The following is a 15,380-nucleotide window of genomic DNA, read 5'->3' as shown; positions in this document are numbered from 1 at the left end:
TGAAGCAGTCTCTTACATGAATCAGGAGCTTATCTCTAAGTAACTGTCCTTAATCCTGGAGAATTTCAACTTTAGTGGCTAAAGTGACTCATTCTGAATTATCAATAAGAAAGTAAATTTGCCATGGGCTCTAGTCATTCTGACTCCTTTCAGAGAAAGAGAAGATGGATTTTTTTTTTAATTTTATTTTCAACGTTTATTTATTTTTGGGACAGAGAGAGACAGAGCATGAACGGGGGAGGGGCAGAGAGAGAGGGAGACACAGAATCAGAAACAAGCTCCAGGCTCTGAGCCATCAGCCCAGAGCCTGACGCGGGGCTCGAACTCACGGACCGCAAGATCGTGACCTGGCTGAAGTCGGACGCTTAACCGACTGCGCCACCCAGGCGCCCCTGGATTTTGTTTTAAACAGAACTTTAAATATATTTGTGGGAGATAGGAGGGTGACAGTCACTATAGAGAAGTTGGTCCACCTCAAGGTGACCAGTCATGCCGGTTTGCTCGCAAGTGAGGGTTGTTAGGGACTTGGGACTTCCAGTGCTAACACTGGGAGAGTTGTGGGCAAACCAGGAAGAGTTTGGTCAAGAGTTTTTGGAGGCAGGATTTAGAGCTTCAGGAGAAGAAGGTGCAGGGTGTGGTTCAACTCTCCAAGACTTCCTGGAAGTTGAGGAGCCATCAATTTGGATCTGCCTCCAAGAGACAGAAATAATGAAGGGAAGAGCAGTAACTGGGTGGTGGGTAAAGGAGAGTAAAGAAGATTGGGAGGGACACAGAGAAGTGATTTCAAGAGTCAGTACTGATGCTCTGTTTCCTCCGCACCAAGAGTGAGGAGTCGACTTCCACAGAAACGCTGCCCTGGTTGCTGTTTCAGAGCAGGTCCTGATGGTCTGAGGAGACACTTCTCCCCCTTTTCATTCCATGGGTTGGAGACACGAGGCAGGAAGAAAGGATCAGGAAAAGGGGGAAATATGCAAGTAAATTCATGACAAGTTTTCATATGGTTTCTGTTTAGTCAACTACATGTATTTTAAGCCTATTATTCTGTCAGCTGGTACTAATAAAGTTGCATTATGCAGCAATGACGGAAATGAGGTGAGGCATGAGTTTTGGTGAGCCTGTCTTCAGACTTGACTGTGACAGTAACACACAGCATATCCCATTTTTCACAGTATTATTTGATGGATAGCAGAACACTAGCTGCTCTTGTTTTTATGAAAGCAGAAAGTATGAATCATATCATGGAATGCAGGGCTGATAGGATTTTTTGTTTGCTTGTTTAAGCTTTAAAAATAACAATTTAAACTGACACTTTTGAGATCCTAACATGAGAATTCACTGACCCTTTATGAAATTACATGCAAAGGCTATTCTTGTCAAAGGAACATTGCATCTACATTAATCAGATGACTTTGGTGTGTGCTAAGTATAACATTTTGGTGATATTTGCTGTATTTTGGTTGCTTTTAAATGTCTTATTGGCCCAAATATAGGAATATTATTTTATGGGGAATGATGATAATAATAATAGTAATACTATGAACTCTGTTATTGAATATATCAGGAACGTTTTTAGGCCTCCAATGCCGGGGGCATCAGCAGCCTCTCTTTCTGATCTAACTTCTGTCCCATCTAACTTCGTGGCACGCTCTTAAGGATCTTGCCCTCTGTTCCTTCCCTCCCTCTTCCCTTCTTTCTCCCCCCTCTGTATATCCCAAAAGCTGGCCGCATTGCAAACCCTTCTTTCGGTTCTGCTTTCATTTCTGCCTGATACCCTTCCCACCTTCTTCACCCCACTGGCTGGTGAGTGGTAGCTTTTAGAGAAACAGCAGAGAAGAACCGGGTTTCTTCCCACACCGGTTTCCACAGGTGTGACTCATTTGCTGTGAAGGCAACTGTGATGATAGTGTGGTTTTTTTGTTTTTGCTTTTTTAAAAAAATTTTTTGAGTAATGATTTAATTTAAAAACGGTGTGTGTTGTGTATTTTTACGTTTTTCATCTCTGTGGAAATTGGGGAGCCTTCTTTTAAAATCAATACCACCTTATATTTGGGCCAATTTAGGAATTAAAAGTACATACTACTCTAACCAAAGGACCAGATTACCAAAAGGCCTACGTTTTTGCATTTTTTTTCTGCCAATCTTGAATAGTAGCATAATTAAAGTCATGCCACTGCAGTATCCAAACTTTACCTAAATGATAAGTCATTGTTCTGTATCTTTGATCTTACCAAAAAACACAAAAAACAAAAAGCACCCAAATACTGCCTTTTGAGAATTTGGAACTTGTTATATTGCAGTTGTCTATTAGTTAAGATTATTTTGTTTAAAGTTTTAATTCTCCTGTGTAGTTTAATAGGGAATATACATAAGTAAAGTTTTCAAATAGCCTAACAATCATGAGTTAAAACTTACTGAAAGTTATTGTGTATTTTATTTTATTTTATTAAAAATTGTTAATGTTTATTTATTTTTGAAAGAGAGAGAGAGGGAGACACAGAATCAGAAGCAGGCTCCAGGCTCTGAGCTGTCGGCACAGAGCCCAATGCGGGGCTTGCACCCACAAACTGTGAGATCATGACCTGAGCTGAAGTAGGACCCTTAACTGACTGAGCCATCCAGGCACCACTGATATTGTATATATTAACACATTCACCTTTTTTAATACAAATCCCCACATGGACTGTTTTTAATATATGTTTTCGAGTTGCAGTCATAAACATTTAAAGACCATACCATTACCCTCCCACCACTTACCCCACAGCATTCCTATTTAACAAGGAAAATTTCTGATTTTAATAAGCTAACATTAAAATGACAGCAGAAAGTGTTAAGGCTTGAAAAAATTAACAGCATTTTAAAATTATTTATTATAAAACATAGTCCTGAGATATTTTATCTACTGAGATATTACCCTTTTTCTTAACAAACTACATGGGAAGCAGCAGAATTAAATATTATTTAATCTAGCATACTTTTAAACTGAGGATTAAATGTTGCTTTATGTTACTGATATTTAAACTTCCAATGCAATTAGAGGTTAATATTGATGGAATTTGTAAAATAATCAGAAATCTTTTGACCTACCCTGGTGTTGTGTGATTCCAAGTTCAAATTTTATTTTTTTTGACGTTTATTACTATCCTTAATACTACTGTTTCCTACTAGTATATCTTTTTGACTTTTTAACTTACATTTTGAATTTGAAAAAATATGTAGAATACTTAAAAGATGATTTTTAATGATCATTCTACCATATAGGATTGGAGGTGTGTGTGTGTGTATGTGTGTGTGTGTGTGTGTATACACACACGCAAATTTGCTATGGATTTGCAGGTAAGTTTACAAATAAATAGCCAACAATGTCCTGTTAAAGTATAAATTGTTTTCCTAGCCTAGGTTTTATATTTCTGCAATTTCTAATTAATTATTTGTCTTTTTATAGAAACAAAGGATGGAATATGGTCCAAGACCAACGGATACTCCCTCTGCTCCATCACCTCCTCCAACACCTGCTCCTGTTCCTGTACCCCTTCCTCCTTCTACTCCAGCACCTGTTTCTGTGCCAAAGGTCCCAGCAAATGTAACCCGTCAGAACAGCAGCTCCAGTGACAGTGGTGGTAGTATTGTGCGAGATAACCAGAAACACAAACAACTTCCGGTCGACCGTAAGTTTGCCAGGGGGGCAAAAATACACAGTTTCTTCTGTGAATTAAAAGCACTGCTAAGTAATAAAATATTGTTTATTATTAGTTCTACTGGTTATTAAACATTATCCAATATAAATAGTGGTCCTTTATACTTGCATGGTACTTCACAGATTGCAAAGACTTTTCATCTAGTTTCTTGTCCTTCAGGTAGTTCTAAGAAGCATGAAGTTCTCTCTACTCTCTATTGTATACATGTCTATGCATATTCCACTATATTGTGGTGGTCGAATGCAGACTCTGGTGCTAGACATACTCGAGTTTGTACAGTGAACCACCACTTATGGCCATGTGACCTTCAAGAATTTAATAATCTTCTCTATACTTGAGTATCTGAAAAGTGGGGGAGAATAATGGTGTCTGCTTCATAGGATAATTGTGAGGATTTAATGAGGTAATGCATTTAAAGCATTTAGATCGGTCATTCTCACCCAGAGATGGTTATATACCCACCCCCCACGAGGGAACATTTGGTATTGTCTGGAGACATGTTTTCATCACGGTGGGGTAGAGGCTACTGGCATCTAATAGGCAGAAGCCAAGGATGTTTAGCAACATCCTACAATGAACAGATCAGTCCCCCTACAACAGAATTATCTGGTCCAAAATGTCATGGATGCCGAGGTTGAAAAACTCTGTTTGACTGTGACCAATATGACACACAGGAAGCAGTCAGCCAGTGCTCGCTGCTGTCATCCTCAGTGTCATGATCATGGTGTCCTGGCTCTTCTTCCTCATATTTGCGACACATACACACTCACACTTGCTTGAGAGAGTCAACCTGCCAATTCCAGCTTCAAATTTGCCCTCCAATTCAGATTTCATTTGATTTAGACTTCAACTTCATATTTTCATAAATTTAAGTTTGATTTTTCACATGAATGTTTCTGTGAAAACCAGATTTTAAAAACTAAAAGAAAAGACACTATGGCAAACCTTGGATTATCCTCATTAGTGCCATTAAACAGCAGTATAGATAATTTGAGAATTGAAGGTACTTCTAAGGTAATTTTTCTTATTATTTAATCTTCATATTATGTTTGTATAAGTATTGTAAAATTACTTTGCCTTACCTATATTTGACATGTAAAAATTCCTGGAACACTAGAGCCAGGAAGATATTTCCTCAATATGATAAAAGTATATAAAGAGTATCTGTGTGTGTGCACATGCACCTGTGTGTGCATATGTATAAAGGATGTCTGTCGTTCTTTCATTGTGGCCTCTCCTAGGGCTCAGTTCTGGGTTCTTCTCTCCATGTAAACATACTTTTACTGCAAATGATCGGTCCATTTCCATTTCTTTCAGTACTGCCCATATTGTTAGAGAAGGAATGACTCCCAGATTTGTCAAATCTCACCTCTGCCATCCAGATACAAGTATTGAACTGTTAACTTTAAAGCTGAGATTCGATGATTAGATTCAAAGTCAAATGACTGGATCCTTCACTCCAATTTTCACCCTACATTTTTCTTATTTCAGTGAATCAGAGCCACATCTAGTCAGTTGTGGTCATTCTTGATAAATTTTTTTTAAAAATTTAAAAGAAGACACGTATGTTAGTCCTAGAAATCCTGGCTAAATGCCATAAGCATTAGCCTACTTTTATACATTACTTTCTTCCCCAAAGTAAAGTTGATCCGTCACCTTCTTATCCATATCCCGACCTTACCAAAAGACGAACAGAAAAGTCACGTTTCAGAGAAATGGTGAACTGTGCTGCAAAAACTGTGTGTACGAGAACATGTCAGTGTATATAAGCATAATATGCTGCTGAAGTTTTTTGAATGTTTGTGTATTCTTTTAAAAGATGCTTTTACTTTTTTTCAAAGACACTTAAAGACGTAGTTTTGAGATGAGAAAGTTCTATAAATATGTTTATTGATTTCCCTAAGGAAAATTTTTCTCCTAGAAATGAACACTGTTTTTTCATTTTTACCACAAGTTTATAACCCGTCCCTTCTTTGCTACGTCAGCATAGTGATCTTTGACACTGTGGACTGTAGTTAGTCTTTCTAGGCCTAGGTCAGACTCCATAGGCATCTAGCCCCCATTTGGAACAGTCTGTGGGTTGGGACAGTTTGTTCTTTGTCCTAGTCTAAGAAACTAAGAATAACCTAATGGGAAAGAGGCATAGTTTGAATACTTTCAAGATAGACAACTCTCCTGATAATTGTGACTCATCACTTTCAAATCTGTTTTTCATAAGTAAAAGGGTGACATTGGCATATAAAGTATAAACCTTTCTTCCCAAATTAACATTTGCATGTTTTTCTTTACAATAATAAAACTTTCCATGTACTTACACAAAGTTCTCTTTAAAGATATCTCACTCAGAAGCATAGTTTCATATTAAATAAGTGTATTTCTTTTTCTAAACGAATTATTTTCGTGAAAGCTTTCTCCTGAGCACGCTTTTGGAGAACGGTTTTTCTGAATCAGTGTTGGGGCTTCTGAAAAGTCTTTTAGATCCAGACAGACATACCAAAATGTGTATTTGTCGATAGCCAGGTTTCTCTCAAACTAAACCTTTTATGCTTTCCTACATTCTCTGCTTACTGCTTAGCCTTGTGATTAAAATGGAAGGAACTGGAAAGTGAATACTCAACTCAAAAAAAAAGTTACCAAGTAGCCATAAACAAGGAAAAAAGTTAGCATGCCTGTTTTTATAAAATTTTTTTAAACGTTTATTTTATTTTTGAGACAGAGCATGAACAGGGGAGGGTCAGAGAGAGAGGGAGACACAGAATCAGAAGCAGGCCCCAGGCTCTGAGCGGTCAGCACAGAGCCCCACGCAGGGCTCGAACTCACGGACCACAAGATCATGACCTGAGCCGAAGTCAGCCGCTTAACCAACTGAGCCCCAGCATGCCTGTTTTTAAAATTTAGCAGGTAGCAGGAGTGAGACAGAATGACACTTCTTTTGCTGAAGGTAACTATGGTTGCCTATTCAAACTGGCTGTTGGGAGCCATGTGTCATAGAAGCTATTCAAATTGGTTTATCGCAGGATTTAAAAAGGTTCTCCTCTTATCACTTTTGAAGAAACCAATGCTTTAGTTATTTTGCATTTTCTTCCACTTCCTTTGAAATGTTAGTCCTTTTATTTGGATTTAATCTTTTGTAATCAGAAGTGTTATTTCAGAACGAGGTGTAGAGTTAGTCTGGTTTGTTACTGTGTGCTAGAACATTGCAAATGGAAACCGAAAGTCAGGAGCACAGCAGAAGTTTTTGTACTCCATGGAAGGTTATGCTGTGGACCAGAGATGTTCATGCAGTGGCTAAGTTAGTAGATAAGAAAACAAGTCTTTTAGTGTGGTGACGCTTTTTCTCTCTGATTTCTTTGAGATGTACTCATATTCTGTGTGGCAGTATGATGCAGTGAGTTAAAAGAGTTATCTAGTGAAACGCATGTAGTGTATTACTTAAATGATCAGTCAGTAATATTCCCTCTCACCCTCCCTAGCCCCCTCTTCTTTCTCCCTCTCTCCCTTTATTTCTCCTCTTTCTGTCTTTTGCCTTCTTCAGAAGGTTCCCAGAATGCCTAAGGCATTAAAATATTCGACTGAAATAACACTTTTTGGTTATTTCATATTTTCATTTACTTCTCAAGGACTTGAACACTTTCTGAAACATTCTCGCTGGGGGTGAAAAAAAAGAAGAGAAAAGGAAGAGAAAAGACAAAAAAGATCATAGAACAGTGGTCACAAAAAGCTCCTTTAGAGGCCAGGTCATTGCCTGTTGCCAAGGTAATCAGTTAACTGGATTACTGTATCAGTTTTTGTATTTAATCCTTGAAGGTAACATACAAATAATGTATCTATATCTATATATATATGTGTGTATGTACATATATATTTAATATGTCTATTATATATGTAATATATGTAATATAATCTGTAATGTTTTAAAATACACAAATACATTATTCCCTTTCCTATACCTTCATTTCTTCCCCATTTTTCTCATAAACATATGTGCATATACACATATTTCCCATAAGCATAAAATGGGTGGGGGAGAGGGATAACATGTAACCTCATCAAAGGTAGATTCAATGACTTTGATCATAAAGCAACCGTGAGCTGAAAGTCAGGAAATCCAGTTCTAACTAAATTCTGCTAATTAACAACAGTGTGATCTTGACGCATCATCTCTCCTCTTTTGACCTCCGTTCTCTTAGCTATTAATTTAGGAGTTTGTATATGATGCCTTTCAAAGTCTCACTTAGTGAAAAAGTCAGCAGAATGCCTCAGTCATTCATTTACTCAGTGAGCATTCGCTAAATATTTAACTGCTCCAGCTGTTGCAGGCAAACATCCCTTTTCTCTTCAGGCATGTATTTTGACAACAAGAGATGGCGACCTAAGTGATTGAGTTGATGAGGAATATTAGAAGGGGGTAAGTGGTTTTGGAGAATAATAAAGCCATGTGGATGGGAAGTGTTGTTGGGAAGGGGGTTGCAATTTTAAATAGGAGAAATCTAAAGGAGGGGAAAGAATAAACTGAGTGGATTCTGGGGGAAAAGCATTCCAGGCAGAGGCCCTTAAATTTCAAGAGCGTCAAGGAACCCAGCGTGAGTGAGAGCAGAGGGCTCCAGAGGACAGTGGAGTTACCTCAGGAGGTGGTTCTCTGAGGCCTTTCACTGGGAGTAATTTGTATTACTTGGAAAGGTTTGGAGAAGACTTGCAATATCTGACTTATATTTTAAAAAGGCCATTTTAACTGTTGTATTGAAAACCGAATGAAGGAGCACAGGGTGCCATGGTAGAGAATAGAAGGAAGGCCATACATAGGCCCGTGGCTCAGACCAAGCTGGTCACAGAAAAAAATGGAGCAAAGTGGTTGGATTTTTCGTACATTTTGACGATAGGACTAACAGAATTTGATGATGGATTGAATGTAATAGAAGACAAAGGGGAGTCGAGCATGGCTCTGTGGCATTTTGCCAGAGGAACTGAAAAAATAGAATTCCCGTGAACTGAGCTGAGAAGCGTAGCATAAAAGCAAGCTTCAGGAAGAAGAGAAGCCTTTCAGATTTGGACATGGTATATTTGAGCTACCTGATAGATACCCAAACGAATATATCATGAAGATGGCTGGCATATATGGCTTCAGAGTTCTGACTGGAGAAGTAATTTTGGTAGTCGTCAGCTTTTAAAGGGCACACGGCTCGTTGATGGAGTGAGGGCAGGCAGAGGAGAGGTCCAAGCATTGTGCCTCAACATTGCTTACTGGGGAGATGAGAAGAATCAGAAAAGGATACTGAGAAGGAGAGGCCAGCGAGACAGGAGGAAAATCAGGTGAGTGTGGTGTCCCGGAGGCCACAGGAAGAAGGCATTTTAAGGAGTGAGCACCTTCTTCATATGTTGCTGGCAGGTTACGTGAGACAGTGACTGGGAATTGACCGTAGGAGTTTAGCAAAATGTAGTGGAGGGATGGGGCCAGAAGTCTTATTTTTTAACAGTGAGTTCAAGAGAAAATTGGAGAACAAGAATAGGAGTCAGCTAGTACACACAGCTTTTCATGGAATTTGTGAAAAGGGGAGCAGAGAAATGGGCAATAGCTGGGAGGCACATGGGGTCAAGAAAGGGTTCATTTAAAGGCAAGAAGAACAATCACAAAATGATAGTGTTTGTATGCTGATGAAATGATCCAATAAAAGAGGAAAATGGAGAACCTAGGATAAGTAGAGGAGAAATTAAATAGGCAGAGGAGAGGCGCCTGGGTGGCTCATTCGGTTAAGCTTGTGACTTCAGCTCAAGCTCAGGTCATGATCTCACGGCTCGTGAGTTCAAGCCCTGCATTGGGCTCTGTGTTGACAGATTGAGCCTTGCTCCTGCTTTGGATTCTGTGTCTCCATCTCTCTCTGCCCCTCCCCTGCTCCTGTTCTCTCTCTCTCTCTCTCTCTCTCTCAAATATACATAAAACATTAAAAATAAATAGGCAGAGGACATGGGGTCTAGTGCACACATAGAGGGGTGGCCCTTCCTTAGGAGCACGGAAACAGTTCATCCATAATGTAATAGGGAGGGAAGGAGAAAGAGAGACAGGAAGAGAGGGAGGGAGGGAGGAAGGGAGGAAGGAAGGCAGGGAGAGGGGTAGGGAGGGAGGGAGGGAGGAAGGAAGGAAGGAAGGAAGGAAGCATGAGGAAAGTGCTGGTAGGTGAACCACTAGGGGAACTTATGGAGGTTCTCATAACTTATTTTATTTGACATTAGGAAAGTGAAGTCATCAGTTCAGGGTGAGAATTGGGAAATGAGTGTTGGAAGTTTGCAGAGAAAGAAGATACTAAATACTTGTCTAACAGTGGTCTAGGGCACTTGTCTTACTTGGTCCAGGGCAGATTCTCAACCTTGTTGACACAGGGCTGGATAATTCTCTGTTGTAGGAGACTGACAAGGACACTGTAGAATGTTTTGTGCATCCCAGGCCTCTACCTACTACATGATAGTTGCATTCTTTCTCCTCCTCCCCTCTCATTGTGCCATCCACAAGTGTCTCCAGTCATTGCCAGATGTCTCTGGGGTCAGAATTTCCCCCACTTGAGACCAGGGGCCTAAGGAAATGCAGTGCGATTGTCAGGAAACATTAACAGCATGGTTGAGGTTCATATTCATGAATTTAACATGAGATCATTCAGCATTGTTGTGTTATATGCAGTGTGCAGGTGCAGGCACAGAATAAGCAGAAAGTAAGATTTAACAAGGGGCGGGGTTTTGCCAAATGAGTACAATGAAGAGAGAGGAGAAGAGCCAAGGAGTGATTTCAGTAATTGATCATGAGATTTGTACTGGGTGAGGATGAAAGGGAAGATGGTGGGAATGCTAGATTATAAGTCCAGTTGGGGTCAAAGGATTTTTGGCACTGGGTTCTAGAGAGAGTGACGCATGTTAGGGGTTTTCAGAAATAACCTACTCTGTGTTGGTGTCTAGGAAGGAAATCTCAGATGGAGGAAGTGCAGGACGAGCTCATCCACAGACTCACCATTGGTCGGAGTGCCGCGCAGAAGAGGTTCCACGTGCCACGGCAGAACGTGCCAGTTGTCAATATCACTTATGACTCCACACCAGAAGACGTGAAGACGTGGTTACAGTCAAAGGGGTTCAGCCCTGTGTAAGTGTCTCTGGGAATACTTTACACTTCTTTGTGTAAAATCTGCCTTCTTTTCAGTTTGGTCGCTAAGACGCCACAGATGACTCTTTAAAACTTTGGGGAGCCCAGACTGCACATGTTCCATGCTCAGGAAATAGCTATAGATATTTGCAGCTAAAACTCTATACTATAATAATAACTACAATTTGGTGGTGCTCTATTTTGTAGGTGATGGTGTCTCCTTACCATCGGTCCCTTAAGCAAACTGTCAGTAGCTTTGAGGTGGTAGCTTCCTTTCCCTCACATCAGGTTACACAGGGGAGGACAAAGGTCTTAGCTAGACTCCCCAGACCGTGGAGGACATATCTTTTTATCAACTGCAAAATGTAGATTCTCAGCCAAATAAAAAAATAAGTTACCTATCGTAGATTATAACGTAATAGAGCTTTTCCCTTGGTAAACCCATGGTAAAGATTCTATTTATAGTCTAAAAATTTGAAAATAATAAATGTGTATTTGATACAATGAACTATTTCAGTAATACATATTTAAGGGAACTTTAATATTATAAACTCACATACCCAACATGAGTGAATGAGATACACTGGTTAGTCTGTTGACCGGTTACTACAACGTTATCTGATCCCCCTATGAAGCACCGTATTTCAAGGAATTGGTACTCAACAATAATGGTACTAAACACAATCAGCTCCTTTTTGATACTTCATAATCATCTTATATAGCCTCAAGGTCATCATCACGAGAGTCCCTTGTTAGTGCCGTAATAAGTACCAAAGTACCATTTTATAAGAGTTTCATTGTATGGAACACTTGGAAGAGAGGTTATAGCAGGACCAGAAATTTTTTTCTTTTGTTTTAGCTAGATAATTAAAAAAATTTGTTTTTAACATTTATTTATTATTGAGAGAACATGAGCATGGGAGGGGCAGAGAGAGGAGGTGACACAGAATCCGAAGCAGGCTCTAGGCTCTGAGCTGTCGCACGGAGCCCAATGCGGGGCTCAAACTCACAAGCCACGAGATCGTGACTCGAGCCAAAGTTGGACACTCAGCCGACTGAGCCACCCAGGCACCCCATGTTTTACCTAGATAATATTTTTAATGCTGCATTTCTTTTTCTTTCTTCTGTGTTTTTCAGGACTGTCAATAGTCTTGGAGTATTAAACGGTGCACAGCTTTTCTCTCTCAATAAAGATGAACTGAAGACAGTCTGCCCTGAAGGGTCCAGAGTCTTTAGCCAAATCACTGTACAAAAAGCTGCGCTAGAGGTAGGACTTGTCAACCTGAGGTGGTGTTTTTCTGCATTAATCAGGAGTGTGGTCTGCAAATTGAAAGCTCTGAAATCAGCTGTTGATGTCCACATTGGTTGTTTTCCCTTTCACAGAGAGCTGAATTAAATTTGACTCAGCTTTTACAATTTATCCTTGGAGACCATCAGTGACCATTTGCAGGAAGATTAATTTATCATAAATGCTCCTGTAACATGAAGCTTGGAGCATATGCTTTTGAACAGTTAATGAGAAGCCCAATGTGCTGATTTTATATGCATTAACTACTTCTGTAGGAATTTAAATTTTGACACGATAATGGACATTCACTTCTAAGTGAGTAAATGCCTTAAGAGGCCAGAACTCTTTGGCCTGTTCTTAATATTGAGTTTGGAGGATTCCAGTAGGTTAGTGGTTTTAAGGTCTTAAAACTCTGGCTTTGTGTCTTAGGTCTTGTTATATATCTAAATAATCAGAGGGACAATAGTAGGTAGGGATCCCTGAAAATAGTGCTGAAGAGTAATTATTTAGTCCTAGCTGTGTGTACGAAAGGAAGAGAATGAATGTTTTTTAGATTGAGTATCCCTAAGCTTCCAATATCCTATTCTTCTTAAAATGGGCTGTGTAAGAGTAGTAGTTTCAAACTGTTACATCTCACAGCTCTTAATAACTTTCACAAAATTATGCTTCGACTCAAATGAAAGGATATTGGCTTTGGTGTAAAATTGATACATAATTCTCTCTAGCAGGTGTATCATCTAAATTCAACAGTTAAATAAGTCAGACTGAAGTAGCTTCATGCATGCAACCCTGTAACCACTCTTAGGAGAAATTTTATTTCCTTGGAAATGTTTCCTATGGTCCTGATCTTGGGAGTTCCATGTTAGATGAATCCCCGGGGTGTTCTGTATTAGGCTTTCTTTCTATTGAATATGAATAAGAATTATATCTTTTCTGAGGCAGTTTTTTTTTTACCATTATATATTTTAATTTTATTGAGAGTATATAAAATTACTTCTTAAGGGTAGGATAGAAAGTTCCAGAATTCCCGAATTCCTTGGTTTCAGACTGCCTATACTTTGTCCTCAAAAGTATCTCTTGATCTCTGGCTTCCATTGCTCTGGATGTGAGCTGAGGCGGACTGACTACCTGAGGTTCTTCACCTTCCTCAACTGCCTTCCCATTACACCCTTCTCTTGCATCTAGTCCATCTTTTACATTACTCATCTGAGTTGCCAGAAACTTCCATTGATGAGAGCAGAATAAGGAGGATGCACAGGGATCGTAGGTAGGGCTTGGCAAGGAGGAGAGCTGACATGATGTCAGAGGGTCAGAACCTTCGTGTATTCTGAAGGGAACTTCGGCGTATTCTGAGCCCAGTGTCTGAGCCTAATTTAGAATCCCCTAAAGGCAGATGAACATCTTGCTGGACTTAAGAGGGTTCTTTGATAATTCACCATCTTATCATGTTTATTGTATACATATTTTCTTTCTCCCAGGGAGTCTGGGGCATTCCACATACATTATTGATTTATCTTTATCATGTTCAAGTAAAAGGCATAGTGAATGAATTGCCTTAAGACTTCCCGTAAATGAGAAAATGATTCATATGATGGATTAGTGAAGTCCAGAAGCATCACTTACATGAAGGGCAGCCTTCAGTTTTCCCCAAGGGATATTAGAGGGAAAACAAAGGACTTTTACCCTGAACCATTTCATTACGTGACCTGCAGCTTGCACAAACCAGTAACCATCTTGTCTGACCATGTTTAATTTTCAGGATAACAGCGGCAGCTCCGAGTTGCAAGAAATCATGCGAAGACGACAGGAAAAAATCAGTGCTGCTGCTAGTGATTCGGGAGTGGAATCTTTTGATGAGGGGAGCAGTCACTAATTTGTTTTTAAACTCCATTGAAATGTTTGGCATTATTCCAATGTGCTTTGTTTTAAGAAGCCATGAAGGGAATGTCAGATCCTTATTTCTTGGAATACTTAATTTATCACCATAAAGAAACAATGCAAACATAAGAAATCAGAGGACTTGTTTCCTGGCCTATTATTTTTTATTAAAACTGAATAATTTTAATAGATGTTCTGCCCTTGGGAAATATTTTGCCTACTTTACCAAGGTCAGGTTTCCTTTATTGGATTAATTATTTCATCCCCATCTCAGTGGATAAGCCAGCATTTTTTTTTTTGACAGTGGTGAATTTATTTCTTGCAGCAAAACAAAGATATTGCCCATGATTTAAAATCTGTTGATTTCAGTTTTGCCCATGACTCTGGTGTCTGTCATTCAGAGTGTAGCTTACTGTAGGCTAGCCTCTGCTTGCTTAGGTCTCTTCTTTGACACACTCAATGATAGAATTATTTAGATTTATTTAAAGTTCTTAATGCCAACAGTTTTTTAAAAAAATCAAAACATTTAGTGAACTGTAAAATACAACAAGGCCTTGGACATGCAAATATAAACCTATGGAACATTCCCAAGACATTTTATGTATCATGGCTCTGTTGATCACAACTCCTTGTATAGCCTGTGTTTTGATTTAGTTTATATTCTGCTTATTATCTATATTGTGTTCTTATATATGAGAAAGCACAAGTGGAAAAGAGGTCATATGCCGTCAGAACGTATCACAGGAAGTAGCCCACATTGGTGTGCGTCACAGTATTTTGCTAATGAAAGCCTCAGTTCTGAATATTGATATAAGTAGTTAAATGGATATTGGGGCCATTTTATGTGTTTATCTGTGTCAAGTTTTTCTGGTAATAAGAAACACTTAATTTACACATATTTTAATCCTGTGAAAGATTCTAGATAGAGAAAAGAAAGATACTTAACCTTCAACAAATGTTATTTTTGGAAACACAATTTTTGTCATTAAATGTTATATTATTTCACATATATAAAACAGATGTTATGTAAGAATGTTGTATATTTTAACATAAATCCATTTAGAGAGATTATCTAGATTCATTAATTTTCATAGTGCCTTTTTCACATGAGTCAGCTGGAAAGTCTGCAATAAACAGTATTTGCTGTATGTTAATAAATGGCTTCTGTCGCATTGACAAATGGGGTCTTTGGTATGTAGACTGTGGATCAGGGTTGAATGGAATGGGAAGAACAGAGACCGCCCTTTTTTTATTTATTGTGTTTTTGATTGATTTCCAGTATATTTCGGAGTGGGTAAAAACCGTTCTAGAATACTTTATCCACTGGTTTCTCTTCTTTCCACCTCTCTTGTTTCATTATCTTTTCCTTCTACCATCTAGTCAGAACTGGTCACAG

The 15,380-nt window shown here is 39.0% G+C and overlaps 1 protein-coding gene across 5 annotated transcripts in view; it reads left to right on the top strand.

Annotated features, from left to right (window-relative positions):
* EPS8 (epidermal growth factor receptor pathway substrate 8) overlaps positions 1–15,138 on the top strand; it is a 193,485-nt gene extending 178,347 nt beyond the window's left edge. For all 5 annotated transcript variants that reach the window (XM_023256800.2, XM_023256799.2, XM_045061439.1 and 2 more), the window contains 4 exons: positions 3,443–3,665; positions 10,638–10,818; positions 11,956–12,085; positions 13,866–15,138. In XM_023256800.2, the coding sequence (XP_023112568.2) occupies positions 3,443–3,665; positions 10,638–10,818; positions 11,956–12,085; positions 13,866–13,979 (648 nt within the window). In that variant the 3' untranslated portion in view covers positions 13,980–15,138. The remainder of the gene's footprint in view (positions 1–3,442; positions 3,666–10,637; positions 10,819–11,955; positions 12,086–13,865) is intronic.
* The last annotated feature ends 242 nt before the right edge of the window (positions 15,139–15,380 follow it).

Source organism: Felis catus, chromosome B4, assembly GCF_018350175.1.
Source record: "Felis catus isolate Fca126 chromosome B4, F.catus_Fca126_mat1.0, whole genome shotgun sequence".
Taxonomy (NCBI): Eukaryota; Metazoa; Chordata; class Mammalia; order Carnivora; family Felidae; genus Felis; species Felis catus.
Note: the sequence above shows the minus strand (reverse complement) of the source record. Positions and strands in the feature narration are given on the sequence as shown.